We start from the raw sequence: 23,929 nt of genomic DNA, 5'->3' as shown, positions 1-23,929 counted from the left end.
ACAAAGACTCTATTTTCAATGCGGTGAAGCAAAAATTTAGAATTTTGCTTTTTAAAAAAGTCCTCTATAATTGCTCTTCAGAAGGGAAATTACATTTTTTAACAAAGAGAATTGCCTAAAACTCCACTAGCAACCCCTCCAGGACACGATGTTAATTACATCACATAAATAATAAAGTGTTGGATAGATATTAAATGAATAACACACTGACCATTTTGTAATCAGTAGTAACTGGGAGTGATGCAAAGAATATACATGTTTTATTGAGAGGCTATTAAAGAAAAACATTTAATTACTCAAACAATGGTAGCCTTGAGAAACAATTTAAAGTATGGTACTCACCACAGCAGTCGTATGATGATCTTCGAGAGGGAGAACTTCACGGGCCGCAGCACGGAGCTGTGCGATGACTACCCCTCCCTGAGGGCCATGGGCTGGTTCACGCCGGAGGTGGGCTCCATGCACGTGCAGTGTGGCGCGTAAGTCAGAGCTTCATCGCCAACACTGTCTAGTTGTTCATTATCACAACGGGATTTCAGAGGGCTTTAAAGATTCAAAGGAGAAGCAGAAAAGGGACATAACGGGAGAAAAGTACATCAGTACTAAGTAATTAGTAGGATCCGTCTTGAAATTTCTGTGGGTGTTCAAAGTGTCATTTTTCATCCCAACATCCTGTCATCACGTTGGCTGATGAATAACAGGAAACTAAGGAAACAGTAATACAAAAATAAAGACCCCAGTACGTATTATTCGTTACAAAAAAATGTTTTACTCAGTGCATGTCTAGAAATAGTTTGATATCTGAATATAATCCACACATTCAACCTGGAGAAATCTTTATGTAATGAGGAAAGAAATGTAATTCCGGTCTTCTTACTTCTTACCCACCTCCTCCTTCAGCTTTGTGTGCTATGAGTACCCGGGCTACAGAGGCCAGCAGTACATCATGGAGTGCCAGAGGCACAGCGGAGACTACCAGCACTGGAGGAACTGGGGCTCCCATTGCCAGACTCCAAAGATCCAGTCCATCAGACGCATCAGGCACTGAGAAGCAACCGATGGGAACTGGCAACAGTAACGGCTCGGGCTAAAACCTGGTCGCTGCGCTTCAGGGGCCTGACTGTTGACGGCTGAACTCGGGGTTCGGTTCGGAGTTTAAGGCTTCATCGGTCAGGACCGCAACTGCAACACAAACTGTTGGTGACGTAGCAGCTGCCTCTTTATCCCGGCTCATAAACACTCTTGTGTTAAGACTCATTTTGCTTAAAGGCAAATGAAATAAAGCACAGATTGAAAACCTGAGAAGTCCTTTCGGTTATTTCTGTGTGAGTGCATGTGTGCAGAAAGAATGCCAGTACTATGTTTAAATTCAAAATACACCCAATACACCACCAAGGTGTATCCAGTTCAACCATACACTAAAACATGATGGGTTAGGACAATTAAACGTGTCTGTAATAACCCAATGTTTAAGGTTATTACAGCATTCATTCAAAACTGCAAACTGAAGTTTTATAAAATGTATTTCTGAGGATCGTTTTTTTTAACAGAATAAATTACTTTTAGTTTGAAATGAGTTCTTTCAAGATACTCTCAGTAATTGGATTAGTAATAACATAAGTAAAAGGAACTCCTTTATTCACTAAATTGCTCTGTATTTATACATATGTGGGTGTGTAGATGTGTCACATTATTAACAGCAACGAAATTGAAATGAAACTAATTAAGTCTAGCTATTCTTTGTTTTGGCCTTACTTTAAAGTTTCCATGGCGATGAGCGTTAAGTAGACGTCACACTGCCCACCAGCTGTTAACTTCAACATTTAACGTTCCTGAAGTATTTACTGTAGGGGCCGTTGCATTAGACTGTCAAACGACTGTAAAACACAGTAGCCTTTAAAAGGTGTATAATGCAACACATAAAACTTAGTTCTGCTTGTTATTATCATAACAAGTGGCAAGTTGACAGTTATAGAAACTGTAACTTGACTTTTTCCCACATGCAAAATATATTTGACAGCCTTATCCGTTATTAATGCAGCTATAAATAAGCACATGTTATTTTATTACTTTCATCTATTTTCAGTGTACGTAGGTTTTATATTTCAACATCCAATTTGTATTGCATATTTGACCGTGATTGGCTCTAAACTATATGTGATGTAAGAAAACCATGATTAGACGTCTTAAATCAAGATCCAAGGTGAGCAAACAGAAACTTTCTCCCCTCAGCAAATTAATATAAAACATTCAAATGATGTAAACAGAAGAAAAAAAGACGACACTTATAAGCTTTGATTGAAATATAAAGGCTACAGAAAGTTGAAATAAGATATATGATAAAAAACATTTCCGAACGGACACAGAACATTGTGATTCTGGACGTTACATCACATTACTAGTATTCTGCTGTACGTCTCCTGGGCCTGTGACCGCTGCCCTTCAACTGATACTATGAATCAGGCGTCATGAGCTCACCTTGTGCCGCGGCCGCGGGATGCGAGGCAGCCTGTAAGGCACTTTACGGGCGAGCCGACGCTCCATCACCCAATAACAGCAGCAGGCCACCAATAAAGTGGCCAACAGGATGGAGAGTTTCGCCTGAGGAGGAGTGACAGTAGTAATAAGAGAATAAAGTTATAAGTAGGAACATTTCCTTTAAAAATGTAAATCCAAACGAACAGTCTTTTCTTCGAGGTTTTTTTTTTTTTTTTTACCCGAGACACAGACACACTTTCAAAGTTTTCTGAACCCACACACAGCGTACCCTCATTGGCAGGTGGGACCACAGGTAGACGATGAAGATGGCGATGGCCTGCCACCAGTGATAGATGGTGAAGACAAAGTCCAGCCGCTCTTTCTCCTCAGCGTAGAGCATACCGAGCAGAGCTGACACACACACACACACACACACACACACACAGAGAGAGGAGACACGTGTCATGTAGGAACTGAGGAGTCGCATCTACAGACGCCTCGACCGCGGCCGCCACTCACTGCTGACGCCCGTCTTGTTCAGCGCTGTGCCGAGTCCCCACAGCACAGAGATCACCAGCAGGGCGCCCAGATACTCTGGGCTCTTAGGAGGTGGAGAGAACACCAGGAGCACCACCAGCAGCACCGCGTGCACAGCCGCGCCGCCCATCAGACACACCCAGCGCGGGAGGCGCAGCAGGCAGAGGGAGAGGGAGGAGAAGACGGAGCAGGAGAGGCCATAGACCATGATGAGGAGCCACAGCTTCCTCAGGCCCAAAACGCAGACGCCATCGGACTGCGAAAGGGGGAAAGAAAGAAAGAAATGAGCAATGCAATTCCTTATTTGTGAGAAAAGAAATTTCAATCTAGCTCTGTTAGTAATGTTTAATACGTGTATGGATTAAATAACATGCATTAAAAATACATAAATATTATCAAACATTTGATTTCATTTGTACATAGAAAACATACTGTATCCAAAGATGTAGGTGCGGTATAAAATTTACGCCTGGAACACAAGTGAAAAAGCCGAACGAGGCGACCGAAATAAACCTTACTGCAGTCAAGAGAAGTCAAATAAGCAGCACTCGGCCACAGGTGGGAAAATGCTTCAGGTTGGAACCTCAGATGATTGTACCCATTTTCTGTAATCCACATACATTATCTTGTGATTTAAATCTCCATGGATACAGGTAGGAATGCCTATGCAGTCCAAATTAAGCACTGGTATAATGCTTGCATTGTTATAAACAAGCATGATCACAGTGAGCTATATGGCACCCTACTAAATAATTACACACCTCAAAATTCAATCGCTGGTACGTGTGTGTGTGTGTGTGTGCGTGCGTGTGCGTGCGTGCGTGCGTGCGTGTGTGTGTGTGTGTGTGTGTGAAATCAGGTTCTTTAAAAGGGTACTTTCTTGATTGGAAAGTGCTGTAAGAACAGTTGGTTCAATTACCCGCCTATTACCTCACATTCAGACTAAGTGAGGCCTTTCTTTGATGTACTCTTAGTTCAGACTTCAACAGCAGCCTGCCTAGGGAACTATTTAAAGACAAAGGCAAAGAAAAGGCCTGTACTTCCTACCTCATCAAAGCCTCCACAGCAACCCCCCTGTTTCTACCGTTCCGTTCCCAAGTTGCTGTTTCAAATCAGCCAGTGTCGACTCTATGATTTTCCTCGTCTGTCTGTTGCTTTTGTAGATAACTTCGGACCAATCAGCAAGAGGAACCTCGTGTCTTCTTTACCCCAGCAGCTCAAAAAAAGTAAAAAGAAGTCCGCTCTGTGTCTCCTGTTTCTCTCCCCCATCAGGAGTCAACTTTGGTTTGGCCTCCTTGTTCTACACTACTAATTGGGTGGCAAGATAACTGATGGGTTGATACAACTTTTCAACATTTCTTTCGAGTGTGTGGAAATTCAAACATTAAACGTGGTGTGGCACTTTAGCCCGACGGACACTCGCTAAAGTCACAAATGCGGCAAGCATAAATCAAGCTTTATTGTGGAAAGGATTTCAGAGGAAAAAATCATGCACTTTTAGTCAAGATGAACCTTTAATTTTTGACCATTGAATCAAAGCAGGAGGAGAATTAGGAGGCAATTTGGTGGAAACATTTAAGCAATAATTACCGGGTTATCATGAAAGTCAGTTAAATATTTCTTACCTTGTTTACTCTTTGGATTTGCATTCTGATGATGCGACGCTCGGAGCCTTGTGTCTCAGATTTGAGCAAATATTCTTTTTTCATCCTCCAAATGCAAATGAAGGTCCGTGGAGACGGTGTCTTCAAACGGAGCCTTTTCTTGCTGCATGCATTACCTGTTGCGACACATAACAAAGACTCTATTTTCAATGCGGTGAAGCAAAAATTTAGAATTTTGCTTTTTAAAAAAGTCCTCTATAATTGCTCTTCAGAAGGGAAATTACATTTTTTAACAAAGAGAATTGCCTAAAACTCCACTAGCAACCCCTCCAGGACACGATGTTAATTACATCACATAAATAATAAAGTGTTGGATAGATATTAAATGAATAACACACTGACCATTTTGTAATCAGTAGTAACTGGGAGTGATGCAAAGAATATACATGTTTTATTGAGAGGCTATTAAAGAAAAACATTTAATTACTCAAACAATGGTAGCCTTGAGAAACAATTTAAAGTATGGTGAGAAGGCGATGAGACAAAAAGAAAAAAAGCTATTTCACAAAACCATAGCATTGTCTCTTTGTATACCGGATTTCTCTGGATAGGACGAGGGACTATTTCAATGAAGAAGGGTCACAAGAGGAGACCATTTAAAGGAGGACGGACTTGACCGAAAGAAGGGAAGGATGACACAAGTTGCTGGACAATTACATTACATTACATTACAGGTCATTTAGCTGACGCTTTTATCCAAAGCGACTTACATTACATTTTTAATCCGTGGCTTTTTACATTTTTGCTCGGGGAGCAATTATAGGTTAGGTGTCTTGCTCAGGGACACTTTCGACATGGAACATGGGGCAGTCAGGACTTGAACGACCAACCTTGTGCTTCCCAGCACACCCTCTCTACTCCTGCACCACGACGACCCCTTTAGCTGCCTTAAGACAAAAAAGTACATATTATTATTATATTATATTATTATTTCTTTCTTTCCTTACACATTTTTCATCCTCATCTCTATTAAACCCCCTCCTCCCTCGCGCTCGTCTTACCTCGTGCATATCTCTGTGTCTCCTTCTTGGTATCTTACACCTCAAATGGTGCAGAGACAGACTTGCAGTTCGCTTCATCTACACCGCTTCCCGACAGACAGTTATGTGCCCTGACGACACACAGGTGTGACAGTGCACTTGCATGTAACTGCTGCACGCACACGCACACACACACACACACACACACTGTCTGACGACTCACAGAGATGTGCATGGTTATGTGAAAAGCATTTTACGCACACAAATGCCCAGTGGAAAGCTACTCATCGTGTCACACACATGCATGCATTTCCCCACACATACACAAGGACCAGTCATCTATATGTGCAGCCAAATGGACCACCAAGTGCTGCCTCACCTCCCATAAAGCTGCCATAAGCCCTCTCCGCCTCTGACAATCGACTGATTGGTGTTATAACAAGGCAGGTACTGCGTATGTGTGTGTGTGTGTGTGTGTGTGTGTGTGTGTGTGTGTGTGTGTGTGTGTGTGTGTGTGTGTGTGTGTGTGTGTTTTCTTTGTATGAACTGAGGTGGACAAACCACCTCATACTGCAGGTGTTTAAATGTTAAATGTTCTGCAGTCGAATTATCTTGGCCAAAGTGATGCAATTCCATAATAATAATAATAATAATTATCTTCATAGATCTGTCATTAAGACTTTTGTGTTGCTAGCTTTGGACTTTCTTCAAGGTGTCCTCACTTTGGACTTAATCCCTCTATATCTGTCTCTGCAGGCTGTAGGAATTGGGGCTCATTCCGTCACCATAGTATGCCAAACTCACAGTGATGGGCCCCTGCCGTTCAGGTGGTATCCAAAAGGAAAATGATCGAATAGGGGACGCTAGGTCCAAGTATGCGGGTAGCCCTGGAAAAAGATTTCTTTATTCTTTATTTTATTGTTTTGTGCATGAGGAGGCTGTTGCCACTATAATAATTATAGGCTGTACGTTAGAGTGCAACTAGCATTTGTTTATTATGTTCTATACTCTTTGGATATCCATTATTCAAACAATTAGCATTTTATTGATAATTTACAGGCAAGTCATCAAATGTAGACAGGTTTGCAATACAATTCGAGTAAGAAGGCTTTGAATTGTTAATTAAACCGCTTGACATGACGTCAACACTTGACATCATCACAATGACTGGCTTTTGCTTAAAATATCCGAATCAATATAAGAGTAAATTCAAGTCCTACATAATTTTGACAGGATCACGAGTAGATCCCAAAATACAGGATATTCCATTAGAAAGAATTATAAGCTGAAAAGCTGTTCATTGGGCATTCTGTTAATCAATAGGACCACAAAGAATCAGGACAGGATGGCTGAGTGGTCCAAGGCGCTGCGATCAGGTCGCAGTCTCCTCTGGAGGCGTGGGTTTGAATCCCACTTCTGACACCAACCTATGGGGCGTCAGTGGCGCGTGGATAAGGTCCTCTGGGAACCGCACAGTTGGTGATTCGTAAAACCCCGGCTCCTCCACGTGTCCCTGAGCATTACTCTAAACCTCTAAAACTGCTCCCACTGAGTAGGATGCGTTAAATGCAAAGAATGATTTCATCAATAAAGGACACTTTCTATTTCTTCTTAAAAAAAAATTAATATAATCGGACATTATTTTTCATTGATAATGTTTTTTGTCTTATGACCTGTGCTCATAATTTCTCACTGTTCTACTTGTAAAGGCTAGGGTTCGCCCCCAAGTGCATGTATTTGCCGATAAATTATTGGACCAAAAATATTCTACCCACTTATTAACTGCACAGAGGGGTTACCTTATTTGTGGTAAATACGAGAGTATTTACCACATGCCTTTGCTGCCAAAATGCATTCTAACAAACTTTAATAGGGTCAAGATATATTTTATATAAGAACCTTGCTCCTTCACACACACATTAACAACCTAGAGATGTAAATTCGTATTCTCTTTCCTTTGCTCCTATTATAAAATGGTTGCACTCACTCTTACTGCCTGCCTTTCACTCTTTCTCTTAACAGCCTCTCTCAAGAAAAAAACCCAGAGACCCACTCAATCGCAGCGGCCCACAGCAATTGCAGTGCTCCCCAGTGTGGACAGCTCCATCCATTGTGTGTGAATAATATCCAAGGTCACTGTGTACTCAGAGGGTGATCATAAAAAACATACTGCTTCTAACCACAGGCCCGAGCACTGAATTAGACGGATGCTGGGAGAGACAGAAGCACAGAGGTAGGAGGTCGGTTTGTGTGTGTGTGTGTGTTTGTGTACCATGTCGGTGGACATGCAGATGAATTAGAAACAAACAGTTTGGTCTTAAACTGAGCTCCATTCACATAATGCGTTTTAGATCACCTTTAAATACAATAGTCACTGATGTTTACCTGTTAAAATGGGTTATTTGACATTTTGGGATATATGCTGTTTGCTTTTAGATAAATAAATCCATTGTCTCATTTTGAATTCAACTCTCTTACCGGTCTATTAAAAATATGAAGCAAGTCAGCAACCCGGTGACCTGCGACCCATTGCTAGTGTACCAATAAACATCATAACTGACTGTATGTTGGTCATTTTATGCTTCCATTTCTATACAGATTAGACAAACAAAATGCGGCACTGAGAAGGCAAATGTGTTTTTCATGGGTTTTGTTACTCTTGCTATTTCCTCTTGTTTCCTGGCCAAGCTAAGTTGTGCTTGCTGCACCATGAACTATACTACAAAAAGGGTATTGATCTTCTCATCTAAGACTCAAAAGATAAATGCAGAGCAGTGTTGCTGTGGTGGCATTTCACGGGGCTTCAGCAGTCGACAGGTAAGTAAGAAAGACACGGCGTGCCAGAATCACTATTTATTTAGTTTGGACCATACAGGCTTTTTACTGGTTTCTGGTACACACATAAATATATATAAGACTTGAGGCTGTAATTGCTGCCAAAGGTGCTTCAACAAAGTATTGAGCAAAGGCTGTGAATACTTATGTACATGTTATGTTTTCGTTCTTTATTTTGAACAGATAGGCTGTAACATAACAAAATGTGGAAAAAGTGAAGCGCTGTGAATACTTTCCGGATGCACTGTAGGTCGACGCAACCATTATGTTATTGTAAAACCTCAAATGAATGCTACAAAACGTGTTCTATAAAGATGTATGAAAGGAAAATGCTGTAACAATATGCTAGTCACTCAAGATAAATTAAGACACAGTGCATCCAATCCTAAAGACATGAGAGTTGACCATATTACATGTAGTTAATTTACTGCTCTCTCATCCTTCCCCCCTTTATACACCAGACTATGTGTTTAATCAACATCAAACCAAGAGAAAGAACCCGAGGCACAAAATGCTATTCATATGAAATTTAACATGGAGCATCAAGGTCACTATTTCTGCAGAAGACTATGAAATGTTGACTAATAACTAGAAAGAAAAAACACTGGACATTGATTTAAGATTAATTTCAGATTATTTAGCTTGACAGGGTTCAAATCCAGTCTGTGGCGATCTTTCGTTAGTTAAATTAATTTCTTAAGTGGCTGTGAGTCCAAACAGAATATCCCCTTTTGTTCAAATGTTGGTGCAAGGCTGCAGCCTCGCGACAAAGTATCAATACACGTGTTTGGATGTGTTCCACGAGACGCCACCAAAACGGTTGTCTTGAACCTAAAGGTTTTCTAGCCGCTGACAATGTACAATTTAATCAAAAGTAAAGAATACAGCAGGAAAACGTAATTAGCTTGAGTGCCTGACAGCATTGAGCAGCCGCCATAGAACGTATTGTTATTTTGCTCGACGGGGTTTGAATCCAGGTAGTGGCGATCTTTTAAAAAGTATATTTTCTTCAATGTATCTCACGTGGCAGTGATGTAGTGCTCACTTATACAAGCGTAATCGCTGCAAAGGATATGTGATGCATTTTGAACATTCAATATGTTTGCAAATGTGCGACGAATCAGGTGACAGAGGAGGCAGACAACATCTGCTGCTGTTAGAAGAACACAAACACACGCGTGTAGGCAAACCAGTAGGTTCAAAAACCAGTAGGGACGTGACAGCGGCGTTGGGCGGGGCCCCTGATCTCCTCCGTCGCCCTGCCGTGATTGCTGCTCGTCCACCACACCTGTCCCGTCTGCTCAGCTGCCGCTCTCTGCCATATCGTTGTGAAACCCTCAGTGTTGCACACTTTATTCAGAGCCGCGCCATACGAACTATGCTGGGTATTTTCAACTGTGTTGCAACTATTTACCTGTCTTGTCATTGGCTAATGAGTCAAGCCAAACACCGGATTTGTAATCAGGGTACTGGCGTAAAAGTGGTTTTGTTTGCCCGACCGTCGCTGTGTCTCCATCAAGTGTTGCCTTTGGCCTCAACACTCAACACTAAACGACTGAGCGATAGCAACTAGCTGGTGAACGTAGTCGAGTGTTTAACAGCAGAAGCTGTTCAGCCATCTGCCAAAGCCATAGTTTTTGAAGGTTCAATGTGTTCAGCATGTCGTTTAAGCGAGATAAAATGCTTTAGTTAAGCATGTCTCTTTAACAAGTTGTGTAGCTATTTGCACTACCGTGGATTCAGTTTATGTTTTTGACAAGATGTAGGTGACCAACTCAGTGTTTACCTTGAAGCATAATTTTGGACTGATTTTTGAGCCAAATGTGTTGTTGCCAGTGCATGTATTTATATTTCCATGAGCCAACACAGCAGCGAAATAAAAACAGTTTTAAAATAATCAAAAATCAGAAAAGATCAATTAAGTGTAAGATTCTAAACTAAGTTAATAAACTGGGGCAGTTTGTTATATGCTCAAGGTTGTCTTTAAGCATGTACTCCATGCAATCTGTTTTATGCAAATAAATAATTGTAGCTCCATATTTTTTCTCAATCACCACAAAGAAAGTCGGGTTTTTAGATTCTAGGACCCTGGCTCGGGCAACACAGAGAGATATGAGCGACTTCCTTGATGATTTTCCTTACTTTTTAAAATAAGGATTTTCTTTTTATTTCCGTTTTTGTTTAGTTGTAGTCCAGAATTGCACTTTATTCAGTGTTTACAGTTCCCTTTTTTTCTGTGTGTGTGTGTTTGTGTATGTGTGGCCTGCTTCCCTTTGGGTTCCCCATGCACCTAAACGTAATTAGTGTGTTCTTGGTAATGTCGTCTAATGGCTTCACAGGAACACTCTGAAATGCTGATGAACATCTGTTTGCCAGAGAACTCACACACACACACACACAGAGCCTCTCCATCTCTCCATTCCCCGATAGTAACACACTTCACTCAGCCTGCCGTCCAATCAACATTGTGTGTATTTAAAACGATGTGAAGGATGTTAATGTCATGTACCTAAGAGGAGGAATTCAGTCCAAAAACTCCAAACACCTGTAATTACAGAAATATCTTTGCATAACATTCTGCATTACACAGCAGCTTTAATTAGCATTCTAAACAGTCCCATGGCTCAAACACAGACACACTCAGGATTTTCAAAATTCTTCCAGTTGTTTATCCCCAAAATGAGGACAAAAAGTGCTGGGGAGAGTTTTATGCTGGACTTTTTTTTTAGTACATAAAACAAAACAAAACACACACAAACAAACCAACCTGAGGAATTTATAACAGGTCAATGATAACATGCTTCCCATTTACATGAGAGCAGATGGCTTGTTAGGAGATGTGTGTGTGGTCTGGTTGCAGTTTCCTTCCAAGGTCATAGAACATCTTAGTGTGTGTGCGTGCGTGCGTGCGTGCGTGCGTGCGTGTGTGTGTGTGTGTGTGTGTGTGTGTGTGTGTGTGTGTGTGTGTGTTTGTCTGGCAGAGACCCAACCTGCTATCAGTGTCGCCCCTTCTCTTGGCAACGGATCCACTGACTAGTTGAGGAAGCAGTGAATTTGACTCCTCCTCCACTCCTTTCCTCCCCCTCTTCCTGCTCTCTGTCTTGCCTCCATCACTCTCTCTCTTCTTGTCCTCCCGTCTTTCTTTCAAATGTCAGCGAGGAACCGGAGGGAAAAGTGTGCATGTATGTGACCAGTCATAGTCATGTTGAAAATCCAACATGTTAAGAGGCACCAATACCGACCTCTCCTGCGTTACTGCTCAACTGACATTCATTTACGGTTCTCCTCTTCCCCCCAGATGAAGTGACGGTGGGATGGAGTGATGAAGAAGAAGGAGAGAGGTGCCAAGAGAGGGAACCATCTGACGGCAAAAGCTCCAACAAGCTGCCTAATTGGGCACAAGAGGCAAAAAAGAACTTTGGTGGCGAAACACTTCAAAACACTTTCTAATACCGTGTAAACACATCCAGGAGGGGAGCATACCAGCGTGTGAGTAGTTATGCACACTCGTACAGAGACGCGTGTTTTCACGAATGCAGAACAGAGGCACAGAATGATGGAGTCATCTAGTTGAACACAGCAACTACTTTAGGAAACACAAAAAGCTGCACAAACCTCAGGCCTGTTGACGAAGGGCAGAGTGTTACGATGCAGTGAGTTGGGGGATTTGTGTCTTCCAGTAACACGTGTATTAGCCTCCCAGCACATACACCGGCACACAGAGAGACACACTGACTTAATATAAGAGGAGTCCCTCAGAACTCAATGCATTATTTAACAGCCGGACAAGGATAGCCTCCAGAGCGAGGGTGTGTGTGTGTGTGTGTGTGTGTGTGTGCGTGCGTGTGTGTGTGTGACTCTCCTTTCCCATCTATAAATACACCTGCATCTGAGAATTCTCGTCCGTCTCTCCCTCTTCACTGGAACTTTTGAACTATACAGCGTTTTATCCAACGTTTTAAATATTTTCCAACTTCCATCTAAATGTCACCTAGCATAAAAGCAGAATTCTGTATCATGGGACATTATGGGGAGAGAGAGAGAGAGTGAGTCTGGGTTACTGACTGCTGTTTCTTATTCAAAACCAGTCAAATGAAAATCAAAATGGTTTTCTCACATGTGGAGAGAGGTGATTTTACCTGTGCCTACCTGTGAAACGGCCTCACAAATGATTGAGCGGCTTAAAGAGGAAACCCCATCAATGTCATGTTTCTACTGCGGAATGAACAGTTCGCACCAGCGTCGGGACGTCACTGTGGCAGTGATCGTAGATCACTCAGCCTGTGGATATGCGGTTGATCTGAAATATCGTGACACTCCATATTATCAAACTCATCCTTTCACGCCACTGAAAACCCAACTCAACAAAAACTGACCACACGGGCCGTCCTCTTTCCATCCCCCACACCCATTCTCACCGTTGTCTTCGGGGACCAGGTCAAATAAGACCGTAAGAAGCGCACCGCATTCAGGGAAAGGTAAAGAAATATACATTTTCCCTCTGGTCCTCTCGCTCACGTTGTCAGACACACAATCGGAGCCCTTCGCTGGCAACCACAAGCACTTTGGGTGGACTTACATTGACGATGAGAAATATGAAATGGGTAAAATATAATATATTCCGGGTATTTCTGGGCAGCGTTTGAGCCCCACATGAGTGTACTGCTGAGCCAAAAACAGCAGGGCGCCCAGCTATTTCAGTCGGTCAAATACTGCCACTTTGTCACACCCCTTGATATTTGATACCGAGACACAAGTATTACATCCGTGGTCACAGGGTCCATTTTCAGCTCCGTCAGATGTAAAGGGGCCGTATTTTACGGATGAGAAGGAGTTGTTACATCGCTGTCTGTTACTTCGTGGATGTTTTCCGGTGTTTCCCACGCTGCTCTTCTTTTCCGCAGTGTGCAGAATGCTGCTAGAAGTGTCTTCAATTGACTGACAGTAGTGATGAGCCACACACAGCTGCATATATCCCCTGTCCCTGAGCAAGACACCTAACCCCTAATTGCTCCCCGGGCAAAAATGTGAAAAAGCCATGGGTTTAAAGTGAAATGTAAGTCGCTTTGGATAAAAGCGTCTGCTAAATGACCTGTAATGTAATGTAATGTAATGTAATATATTCAGAATTTCTGATTTACTGCTTTGTTTTTGTTAACTCGACCCTGGGTCCCTGGGACCTCTCTCCATCAAAGTGCCAAAAGTGTAATTTTGTCTGGGTGAGATACAAGGCTTTGTACCTCCAGACTTGCTCCTTGTATATGGTCAGTATCTTTGTCCCAATGTTCAAAAATACCTAGGAAAAATATTAGCATAGAACTGAAGATTTAAATGGTTTAAAGGTTTGAAAAGAATAACATTATTACATTACATTACATGTCATTTAGCGGACGCTTTTATCCAAAGCGACGTGCAATAAGTGCATTCAACCATAGGGTACAAACTCAGGAGAACAAGAAACAAGAAAGTGCAATTTCCTCAAATAAGCCAATTTACAATTTGCTATAGATGAGTGACGTTACAAGCACAATTTAAGTGCTACAACATGTTATATATATATTGAGTGTGATTATGTGTGGTTAATAATTTTCAAACCTGACTTGGATAAACATTACATTAGCATTCATACGTGAAATGAAAAGATGATTAGGGCCACAACTTAACCAAGGCCTTAAAAATAATTCTTCTGAGATAAACGTATGACATTGGCTGGTTCATCACAGCATTCCAACTCTCAAAGTCAACCCGGTTATAATAATATGAACGTTTTTCTCTTAAATTCTGCCATTTTCTGTTGTCTTTTCAGGGCCTTTCTTCCCAATATTGTTTTGGCAGCTCGACTATGGCAAGCGTGTTTTATTTCCCCCTGTGGCACTTGGTACCCTACGCACACCACATGATGTGCATGTACATTGTGCGTTGTCCTAGTTCTCAATCACCCGATTGTGGTACCAGTAGACCTCATCAGCCAAGCGTCATCTGGTTCAATTGCTTTCAAGAGAAGAGAGACATTTCTATTGCCAATAATGATAACACTTATCATCTCACACCAAAACAAACTAGGTTGGTAAATTGCAATGCAGGTAAGAGATGAAATAAGTCTTTTAATTCTGAGGTGAAATGTCCCATTACATTTCACTTCTGGATATCTCGCTGCCCTTCTAGGGTTTTAAGTTCTGGCCGAGCTTCCCTCCTTGACCAAAACAATCCAGCACACCGTCTGCAGTCTGATGATACAACATATATAATGCTATTTAATTTTTCCAAGCAAAACAATTCTGTCTTAGAATATGCTTAGTAGCATTTCTTTTGTTCCACAGAATCTGAACCTGACGTCTCCAAATCGAAAACTTATTAGCCACAAGCACACAGCCACAGTTTTATCAACTGGTTATCACAGGTAAAGTAGCGCTCAGAGTACTAGGTGCAGTTGATTTGTCTTTTGGAGATAATGTTTCCATTTTGTTTTAATAGTGTCATAATAGGGGCTTCCACACAAAGTTCTACTTTCTAGTTCCGCTAGAGCGGGGGTCTCAAACTCGCGGCCCGCGGGCCAATTGCGGCCCTCGGGACGATATTTTGTGGCCCCATCCTTAATATGAAAGTGTAATGTTAGTGCGGCCCGCAAGTTTTATACTGTAACCCCACTGTCAGCTGCTGTGTGGGACATGTTATGATGTTCTGGTTTCCTACTGTGTGCTTGTTCAGTGAACGTGGCATGCATGTGTGTCAAGTGTCTCACTTTTGTGAGGGTCAAACTGCAGCCCCCCACTTGAAAGGGCAGCTTGCTAAGAAGTGTAGACTGGATTCCACTCAATGACCAAGATTCGGACTTCTTTGCTTTCTTGCTTTTTATTTTTAAAATTGTCCAGGTCAAACCAGGTGAAAAACCTTGAAATACAAACATGAATGTAAGGTCAAAGAAATATAACCCAAGAAACCATAATCAATTCACATACCCAACATCACATACTTAATTTATAATCTACTGGAAATTAACCTCAAAATAAGTAGAAAGACAACCCAAATTTAAAGTATCCCACTACTAAATTAAATACATTTTTAAAACACTATTTAATGATGATTTTAACCTTTAAACCTCACCAGATTTTAACTCCGCTGAATACACACAAATCAAGTTTTATCCAATTACTTTTAGCTTGAATACTTTTTAAAACACATTAAATATATGGACATTTGATTTTGCATTTCATGCCATAAGTAGTCAGCCACTCAAAAGCTCACCGGCTCCTTCTTCAGCCTTTGCAAGCTTTATTCCTGCAGTCTCCTCTTTCCAAGCTCTTCAAATCTCGCTTTCTCACACTGCTCGCTCTTCACTGTCCTGTGAGTGAGTGACTCCAACCCCCCTGATCACCAGATCCTCTCCACCTGGTGCACTAAAATCTCCGCCTCCAGCCTGAGAGACCCACCTAAACCTACCTCCCAGCCAGAGAGGGGCTCGGTCTGCAACTCAACTCAACACCTCCCACTCGATCTTCCCACGAGAACCGCTGGAAAGATCGCACAGTGACCTTGTGGTCAGAGATCCCCTTTTTGGCCTCCTGCCTGCTCCTCCACTGGCAGCAGAACCACCAATCGTCGAACGTCCCGATGAAGAATTGTGGACTGAACGTCCCTCCAGATGCTGGAGGCAAGATGCCTGGATGCTGATGTTGCAGGTCTCACCTGAGGGATACAGGAGCTTGTCACAACTCTGACTTTCACATCCCGTACTATGCCTCTGGAGTCTGGGTTGACACTTATAACCCTCCCAAGCTTAAAGTTACCCCTCAATGCATTTTGGTCGCACAGCCAAACAATATCTCCGTCTGCAACATTCCTCTGTGTAGTGTGCCATTTACTCCTCACGAAGAGATTAGGGCCGGCAAGTTGGCTCCAGGACCTCCAGAATTTGTTGACCTGGTGCTGCATTTCCTGAAGCCTCTTATAGGGGTAGCTCGTAAACACAAATGTTTTCCAGTCACCACTCGATGATGCCCGCCCCAACAGGAGTGCATTGGGTGTGATGTACTGCACGGTGTCTTCACAGCTCTGCACCCTGGCATCAATGGGGCGCTCATTCGACAGATTAGCAGCGAGCTGAAGTGTCGTCTGAAGTTCGCTGTAACTGAGCTCTGATTCTCTCCCCAGACTCTGGAACGCCTTCTTCACAATTCGAACAGCTGCTTCAGCAGAGCCATTTCGATGAGGTGAATCAGCCGGCTGGATTTCCCAATGCCAGCTGGTTCCATTTTGAGCTGAAGTTTCCTCCACAGCAGGCCTATCCAAACCATCCAGAAACTGATACAACTCCTCCAGAACAGATTTGGCACCAACAAAATTGGTTCCTGGGTCGGACCAAATCTTCTTAGGATGTCCTGGAATTGCTGTGAACCTCTGATAAGCCATCAGAAAGCTTTCAGTCGACATGGTGTTGGCCAGCTCTGTGTGGATTGCTCTACTGGCCATACAGCAGAATACGACGCCCCAAACCTTCATCCGGACTCTCTTCTTCACATCATCCTTGACCAGATACGGTCCAAACAGGTCAACTGCCGTGAATTCAAATGGAGCCGCTGGCCTGGTTCTCTCTTGAGGCAGATCACCCATCACTTGGCGACATCTTCTAGCTCTGGCTTTCTTGCAAATCACACAGTTTTCAATGATTTTTTGAGCAATTCTCCGTCCCTTGATGACCCATGCTCTCTTTCTCACTTTCAGTAGAGTAGCAGCTGTTCCCTCGTGACCCCTGCTGTGAGCTTCACGAACCAACAATGTTGAAACCCAGGCACTGTAAGGTAAGAGGGGAACACTAACTCGGTCCTCATTAAAAGCCTGGACCCTCCCACCACAAACTAGTAGCCCCGTTCCTTCTTCTTTGAAGACTACCAACCGGTCCGTTGTGGTTGTTGGAAAGGTCACGCCCTCTTGTGCAGCAAGAAAAAGGTCTCTTAAGGCGTCTTGGCGCTCTGTTGCAGTGATGACCCCGGCTGATGAAACTGCCTCCCACTTTGGAGTCCCCAAGATCCTGCTTTGAGCTGCAAAGCACTTAGCTGCTCTCCAGACCTGGGCAACCGCTTTAACCAGGTGAGTCAGGTTGCTGAACCGTCCTTCATCCACCAGGTTTCGGACAGCAGCACCAGCAGGTGGTCTCCGACCCTCCAGGTCTGGTGGCCCTTTCTTCACCTGAGCTCTTGCGAGTACGGCAGTAAATGTTTTCTTTTGCATCTTTCCAACACTCTCTCTGGCAGTTGCGGATACGTCCTTTGCAGACTTAATTGGCCACTCATTTGCTGGTAAACTCAGGAACTCTGGTCCTTGCTGCCATGGTGAACCTTCAGCCAAATCTTTTGTACCAGCCCCACGAGTGATAATATCAGCAATGTTGAGCGTTCCAGGGATCCACCACCAATCCTGACGTTGCGTGCTGCCTTGGATTTCTCCAATCCTGTTGGCAAAGAAAGTCTGAAAGCCATAGCTCTCACGTTGAATTGCACCAAGGACTGTTTGACTGTCAACAAAGTGGTACCACTGCTTGACTTGAATCCGGCCATGTTGCTCAAAGTACTTTTTTAACCGGGCGGCGAATACTGCTCCACAAAGCTCTGACTTGACTGCTTCCCCCTTGTGGTCCAAAGGGGTCAACTTAGCTTTAGACTCCACCAGCCTCACCATGGACCCTTGGTTACAGGCCCACCGTAGGTACAGGACGGCACCATACGCATGCTCGCTGCCATCAGAGAAGGTGATTGCATCAGGTTCAGCCGGTGCACCTGCTGGCGTAAGGGCTCTATGAAACTTGACCTTACTCAGCTTGGCGTATTCTTCGAAAAGGCTGATGGCATCTTCTCTGAGCTTTTCTGATAGCGCAAGATCCCAAGTGTCTTTGCTGGTGCTACATTTGGGTTTGGCCTCTTGAAATGCTCTCCGAACCAAAATGGCCCCTTTCTGTTTCACAGGCGTTGTTAGGCCAATCGGGTCATATAGTCCAGAAACTTGGCTGAGTAACTCTCGTCGTGTCAATGGGTCTGGCGTCTGAGCTCTCACCTGCTCCAGTCGAAGGTCTTGGCCAAGTCTCATTTTCCTCTTCCTTCTTGAAAAGTTTATCCCAACCATTACATGAAGCTTGTCATCTTCCAGGGTGTAGCCAAGGCCAAGGGCTTTGTTGTCCTCCTCTTTGAGCTGATTCGGCAGAATTACAGTCCTTGGAGTAACCGCCTGGTCGTTTCCAGACAACTCCCTCCTACTTTGGCCAGTGAAGACCCATGGCTTCAACTCGAACCCTCCTGCTTTGAGGATCTGCTCCACATTTCCCGTGATGACTTTAAGTTGGTCCAAGTTATCATGAGAGGTCAAGAGGTCATCGACATAGCTGTCTTCCTGCAGCACTCGACGCTCTTCCTCAAGATGGCTGAACTGAGGGAGGTTAGCAGTCTCTCTCATGGCGAGTTGAGCGATGCAGCCTGCTGGCTTGTCTCCAATGTTAACTCTCGTGACTGCATATTCAGCCAGCTCTTCTTCCTCAGAGTCACGCCACAGGAACCTATGCAAATGCACCTCTTGATCTTCCAGCCACACTGAATTGTACATTTTCTTTACATCTCCTAAAGCAGCAAACCCTCCCCTCCGGAATTTAAGAAGCACAGCACGGATTGAGTTAAGGACGTCTGGGCCTTTCAGCAGGAGATCATTGAGGCTCACCCCTCTGCACTTTTGACTGCTGTTCCAGACCAGTCTTACCGGAGTTGTGACAGAGTGTGGGTTGGGTGCGATGAGGTGGCTAATGTACCATACTGGGCCAGTCCATTCACGAAGTACATCTTTGGTCAACTTCATTGCAGCCCTGCGCTCGACCATCTCGTGCACTTGAGCGGCATAGGCGGCCTTCCATTCTGGCTCCCTGGCCAGTTGCCTCTCAGTCCTCAAGAATGTGGCCTCGACTGCGCTCCTGTTGCTTGGTAATGTGGCTGGATCTTCCACCCAGGGGTACTTAGTGTGCCAGTGAGGCCTCTCACTGTGGTCATCAGCTGCTACATATGTGAGCCCGCTCTTTACCACCTCCAGCTCTCTTTCTTCAGCGAGGGTCATTTCTTTGCCGCCTGGCTGACAGTTTCCGCAACGACAGCCCCCACATCTCGGAACACAACCAGCACCAATGCTTTCCCATTTCCACCAGTCGATGAAACTGGATGTAGTAGCAGCACAGCTGGATATCTGAGGTTGGGCGGAAGTTGGGGCTCGCTGGCTTTGAGGAGGATGGACGGGGACTGCGCAGGTGTGTTCTTCATACTTTGCAGCAGCAGTTCTCATAGACCTGGCAAAGTGTGTCCTCGACGTATGGGCTGATACAGTGACCTCCTCAAACAGCTCAGGATGGGTGCCAGCAACTGTCTTCCCCATTGGTCCATCCCACAGTACGAGGTCCCCCACCGTTCGGATTTTCTGTGGAGCCAGTTGACCCTCCTTGTGACTTACAAGGAGCTGGATCTCTTTTGGCCTTGTCAGGTCGCTGAGCGGGACATCTGGGAAGAACTGTTGCAGTTTTCTGGCTGACACATGTCTGTGGATATCTGCAATGCGGTCTAAGCCGTAGCAAACCAGCTGGTGGGACTTGAGAGCGCTTCTTGAGGTGCCAACCCGGATTTTCAGGAGATACCGCTTTGTTTTAACAAAGACTTTCATGCCTCCCACCCCATGAACCACAAGTGTGATATCTTCACTTCTGAGATTGAGCCGACCTGCTGCCTCATGGGTGATATAATTGGTGTCAGAAGCTAGGTCGATCAGGGTCCCAATTCTCTGCCCAGCATTGGCTGTCACCTCCAAAAGCATCATGATGACGGGCCACTCCGCTAGGCCGCCCTCTGCCAGAAGACTTGAGTGACTCTCTGCGACGTGGGAGGTGCTTGTTGCTGTATTGCAGAATGCGTCCCGGCACTGTTGGGCCAATTCAGGGGAGAGCTTCCTGAATAATTCCTCCTGGGCTTCGGTGTAATCCCTCTTGTTGCCACCTCCCACTGCGCTGCCTTTGCTCCTCCTCTGGGCTGCGCTGCCCCTGGATGCTTCGGCATTGCGACACAGATAGTAGTGGTGGTCTCTCCCGTCCTCGCACTCAGGGTTTCTGCACAGAAATGAGGTTTTGCAGAGATTATCATCATCATGGACCTCCAGACATTTCCAGCAGGCTCCCAGTTTTCGCACTGCGTCCTTCTTCTCTGTGAGCTTGAGCACACGGAACTTTTTGCAGAAGTACAGCTTCTTCTTATGCTTAATGTCCCCACAGACGATACATCCTGAGAGATGGCTACCTGACTGGTTTGCAGCCCTGGTTCTGGCTTGCCTTTGCTCAGGTCGGATTTCTTTTCTTGGCAGCTCTTCGTCCCTCAATTGGTCCAGCTGTTCATAGATGTTCTCTTGACTCTTGAGGAAGGTCAGAAGACTGTCAAAGCGTTTCTCTGGAGGAGCACTGCTCCTCTCAGCTGCATAGAGAAGCCACTCTTTCTTCAGTGCATCAGGAAGCTTGCTTTCGATTGCCTTTGTCACTAGAGGATTCTTTAAAGCACCGGTGTCACCAAGGTCACTCAGGTCTTGAAGGGCTTTTTCAACAGCTTGGATGAGCTCAACAATTTTCTTGGGCTGGTGACTTTTGACAGCTGGAAGTCTCTGGAGCTCCTCAACTATTTCGATGGCAATCGCCGTTTGGTTTCCAAACCGGTTCTCCAGGACCCGAAGAATGTCATCTGCTGTGTTATAGGACATCAATCGAAGATCTCTCATTATCTTGTCATCCAAACTGTCAAGAAGCTGGAACTTTTTTACTTCTTTTGACCCAGTAGGTTCTCCTTGCCTCTGAAGGGCCTCCCAGTCTCCTCTCCAGCGATGAAAGTCTCGCCTGATGCCAGTGAACTTGGGGAGGGAGGTTGGCTTCAGTCTGATGGCTGATATTGATGTCGGGTAGCTGATAGAAGCTGCACTCACAACTCTTTCGGCGTCTTCTTTAGCTTTTGCTTTAATGAACTCTGCCTTTTTGGACATTAACTTGGGAACGATCTGCTCGAGCTCTCGTACACGCAGCTGGAAGTCTTTCTGCTCGGCAGGAGGGGCCCAACCCTTCCACTTTGTGTGCAGCTCCTTCGCCCTCTTAACCAGTCCTTCCATGTAGTCGAACATGAAGTCAAAGGCCTCTTTATTTCCACCAGGTTCAAAGGAAATCACACTCTTTACTTTCTCCTCTGCAGCCTGTAGCGCCATCATCAGTTCCTCCTCCCCGAAATTAGCCCAGAGTGTCTTTCGAATGAGGTCCTTCAGCTCTTCCAATTTCATCTCACACTCGCTTGCAGTTTTCCCAATATCGGCCTTTTGCTGCTTGCTCAACCCGGGAACTTCATCAGGATCTGCGTCCAGCTCCACTTCTGCAAGGTACTGGGCCTCCACATCGTCATTTGCTTCCATGACTTTGTTGGCCTCAGTTATGAGCCTTTTGAAATGGTCTCTGAGCTCCTCTTCAGCCATTATGGCGTGCATCCGGACAATGTTGTTGGACAGCCGGGAGAATTGTCGCTTTGCAGACGTCCTACTAGCTTTAAGCTGCTCCAGTGACTTTGAGTCAGCCATCTTCCTTTTCACCAGGATTCGGTGTGGGCGGGGTGATCTTCAGTGTTACTAGGCCTCTGGACTTCCAGGCCTGGCCAGTTGCAGTTCAGGATACTTCGCTCCAGTCTTCGCACCAGTGGCGGTTTTTCACTGTCAAGTGTCTCACTTTTGTGAGGGTCAAACTGCAGCCCCCCACTTGAAAGGGCAGCTTGCTAAGAAGTGTAGACTGGATTCCACTCAATGACCAAGATTCGGACTTCTTTGCTTTCTTGCTTTTTATTTTTAAAATTGTCCAGGTCAAACCCGGTGAAAAACCTTGAAATACAAACATGAATGTAAGGTCAAAGAAATATAACCCAAGAAACCATAATCAATTCACATACCCAACATCACATACTTAATTTATAATCTACTGGAAATTAACCTCAAAATAAGTAGAAAGACAACCCAAATTTAAAGTATCCCACTACTAAATTAAATACATTTTTAAAACACTATTTAATGATGATTTTAACCTTTAAACCTCACCAGATTTTAACTCCGCTGAATACACACAAATCAAGTTTTATCCAATTACTTTTAGCTTGAATACTTTTTAAAACACATTAAATATATGGACATTTGATTTTGCATTTCATGCCATAAGTAGTCAGCCACTCAAAAGCTCACCGGCTCCTTCTTCAGCCTTTGCAAGCTTTATTCCTGCAGTCTCCTCTTTCCAAGCTCTTCAAATCTCGCTTTCTCACACTGCTCGCTCTTCACTGTCCTGTGAGTGAGTGACTCCAACCCCCCTGATCACCAGATCCTCTCCACCTGGTGCACTAAAATCTCCGCCTCCAGCCTGAGAGACCCACCTAAACCTACCTCCCAGCCAGAGAGGGGCTCGGTCTGCAACTCAACTCAACAATGTGACTGACATGGGGGGCGGGTCGTGTGTGTCGGCCGAGGTGCAGAGAGCACGAGGGTGAAATTCAGTTTCCTGCCCTCTTTCGCGCAGGTGATCATGTGACTAACCGTTAGCATCGCTCGTTTAATAAAGTTTTCCTTTACGACTCACACTAACAACACATGAAGCATCTGACGTCACCGACGAGCGTCTCCGTCCATTACTACGCAGCTTCGATTCACGTAACTTCACGTTTGGCTATAAAGGAATTCCACGGTCACATGACCTTAGGTCTCCCCCGCTGAGTTAAAGGAGGACTAGTGTTGTAGTCTCATTCGGACCGATCCCCCAGGGTGGGGTTCAATGACTGCTTTTGAAAGTGAGTGTTAAGTTGTGTTATTGTCGACCATGCCGTTCGGACGCTAGTCTGGCCCGCGTTCGGTTGAAGTGGGCTGCATCTGGCCCGCAGCTGATTTGAGTTTGAGACCCCTGCGCTAGAGCAATCTTAGTTCTTAACAGAAATGTCTCAACAGTTGTATTAGATAAAGTTAACCAACCAGCGAAGAGATTCAATCAGAACAATTAACGCCTCGATTGCACTTTTAAACTCAGTAACAGACGGTGACAAATAGAAACAATTTATTGAATGTTCCACAGAGTCGGCTAATTGTTCTTGTTGTCTTTTTGTCAGGTAAGTACATGAAAATGAATCTAAATGGGTTCATCATGGCTACAGTTAAGATGTGAGATGTTCTAAAGAATAATGTGTTATCTCAAAATGGTTCCTAATATCTTCAAACCGGATCCAAATGTGTGTGATTTCGGGAAATACGGTAAAATGGGATACTCACAGTAGGTTTTTAAGAAACCTTCAAAAGGAGGAACTCTGTGACCAGAGTCTGTCACCAGCATCTTGTCGAATCTAGAATATTTCATGCCGTTCCTAACAGAAAAAG

The 23,929-nt window shown here is 44.3% G+C and overlaps 2 protein-coding genes, 1 non-coding gene and 1 pseudogene across 5 annotated transcripts; 2 read left to right on the top strand and 2 right to left on the bottom strand.

The window, feature by feature from the left end:
• Positions 1–303: 303 nt before the first annotated feature.
• LOC144383156 (beta-crystallin A3 pseudogene) lies at positions 304–1,305 on the top strand (annotated as a pseudogene). Its single transcript, XR_013450577.1, has 2 exons — positions 304–479; positions 901–1,305. The product of XR_013450577.1 is annotated as a beta-crystallin A3 pseudogene (transcript).
• Positions 1,306–2,334: 1,029 nt separating this feature from the next.
• Positions 2,335–4,067, bottom strand: LOC144383155 (protein unc-93 homolog B1-like). Its single transcript, XM_078080001.1, has 4 exons — positions 4,063–4,067; positions 2,998–3,314; positions 2,768–2,889; positions 2,335–2,601 (listed from the first exon to the last, which is right to left on the bottom strand). The coding sequence occupies exons 1-4, from the start codon at positions 4,065–4,067 to the stop codon at positions 2,467–2,469; spliced, it is 579 nt and encodes a 192-aa protein (XP_077936127.1). The 3' UTR covers positions 2,335–2,466.
• A 2,931-nt stretch (positions 4,068–6,998) lies between these two features.
• trnal-cag (transfer RNA leucine (anticodon CAG)) lies at positions 6,999–7,081 on the top strand. Its single transcript has one exon. It is a non-coding gene; the product is annotated as a tRNA-Leu (tRNA).
• Positions 7,082–15,330: 8,249 nt separating this feature from the next.
• Positions 15,331–22,971, bottom strand: LOC144383394 (uncharacterized). Of its 2 annotated transcripts, none has more exons than XR_013450740.1 (2): positions 15,740–22,971; positions 15,331–15,385 (listed from the first exon to the last, which is right to left on the bottom strand). XR_013450740.1 is itself a non-coding variant. In XM_078080593.1 (2 exons), the coding sequence occupies exons 1-2, from the start codon at positions 22,106–22,108 to the stop codon at positions 15,966–15,968; spliced, it is 6,042 nt and encodes a 2,013-aa protein (XP_077936719.1). In that variant the 5' UTR covers positions 22,109–22,971; the 3' UTR covers positions 15,331–15,965. The 2 variants fall into 2 exon arrangements, 1 of the variants encoding a protein (XP_077936719.1); XM_078080593.1 differs by having other exon boundaries at positions 15,331–16,180; positions 16,282–22,971.
• Between the last annotated feature and the right edge of the window lie 958 nt (positions 22,972–23,929).

Source organism: Gasterosteus aculeatus, chromosome 9, assembly GCF_964276395.1.
Source record: "Gasterosteus aculeatus chromosome 9, fGasAcu3.hap1.1, whole genome shotgun sequence".
In the NCBI taxonomy this organism is placed as follows: Eukaryota; Metazoa; Chordata; class Actinopteri; order Perciformes; family Gasterosteidae; genus Gasterosteus; species Gasterosteus aculeatus.
Note: the sequence above shows the minus strand (reverse complement) of the source record. Positions and strands in the feature narration are given on the sequence as shown.

Bases quoted from the DNA above. Each gene is read 5' to 3' on its own strand.
- LOC144383155 (XM_078080001.1), bottom strand. The intron at 2,890-2,997 runs GTGAGTGGCGGC...TGTGTGTGTCAG, and splicing joins GAACAAGACGGGCGTCAGCA to CTCTGCTCGGTATGCTCTAC. The intron at 2,602-2,767 runs GTACGCTGTGTG...ACTCCTCCTCAG, and splicing joins GGTCCCACCTGCCAATGAGG to GCGAAACTCTCCATCCTGTT.
- LOC144383394 (XM_078080593.1), bottom strand. From the start codon at position 22,108: ATGGCTGACTCAAAGTCACTGGAGCAGCTTAAAGCTAGTAGGACGTCT. The intron at 16,181-16,281 runs GTAACTTTAAGC...TGTATCCCTCAG, and splicing joins CGACCAAAATGCATTGAGGG to GTGAGACCTGCAACATCAGC.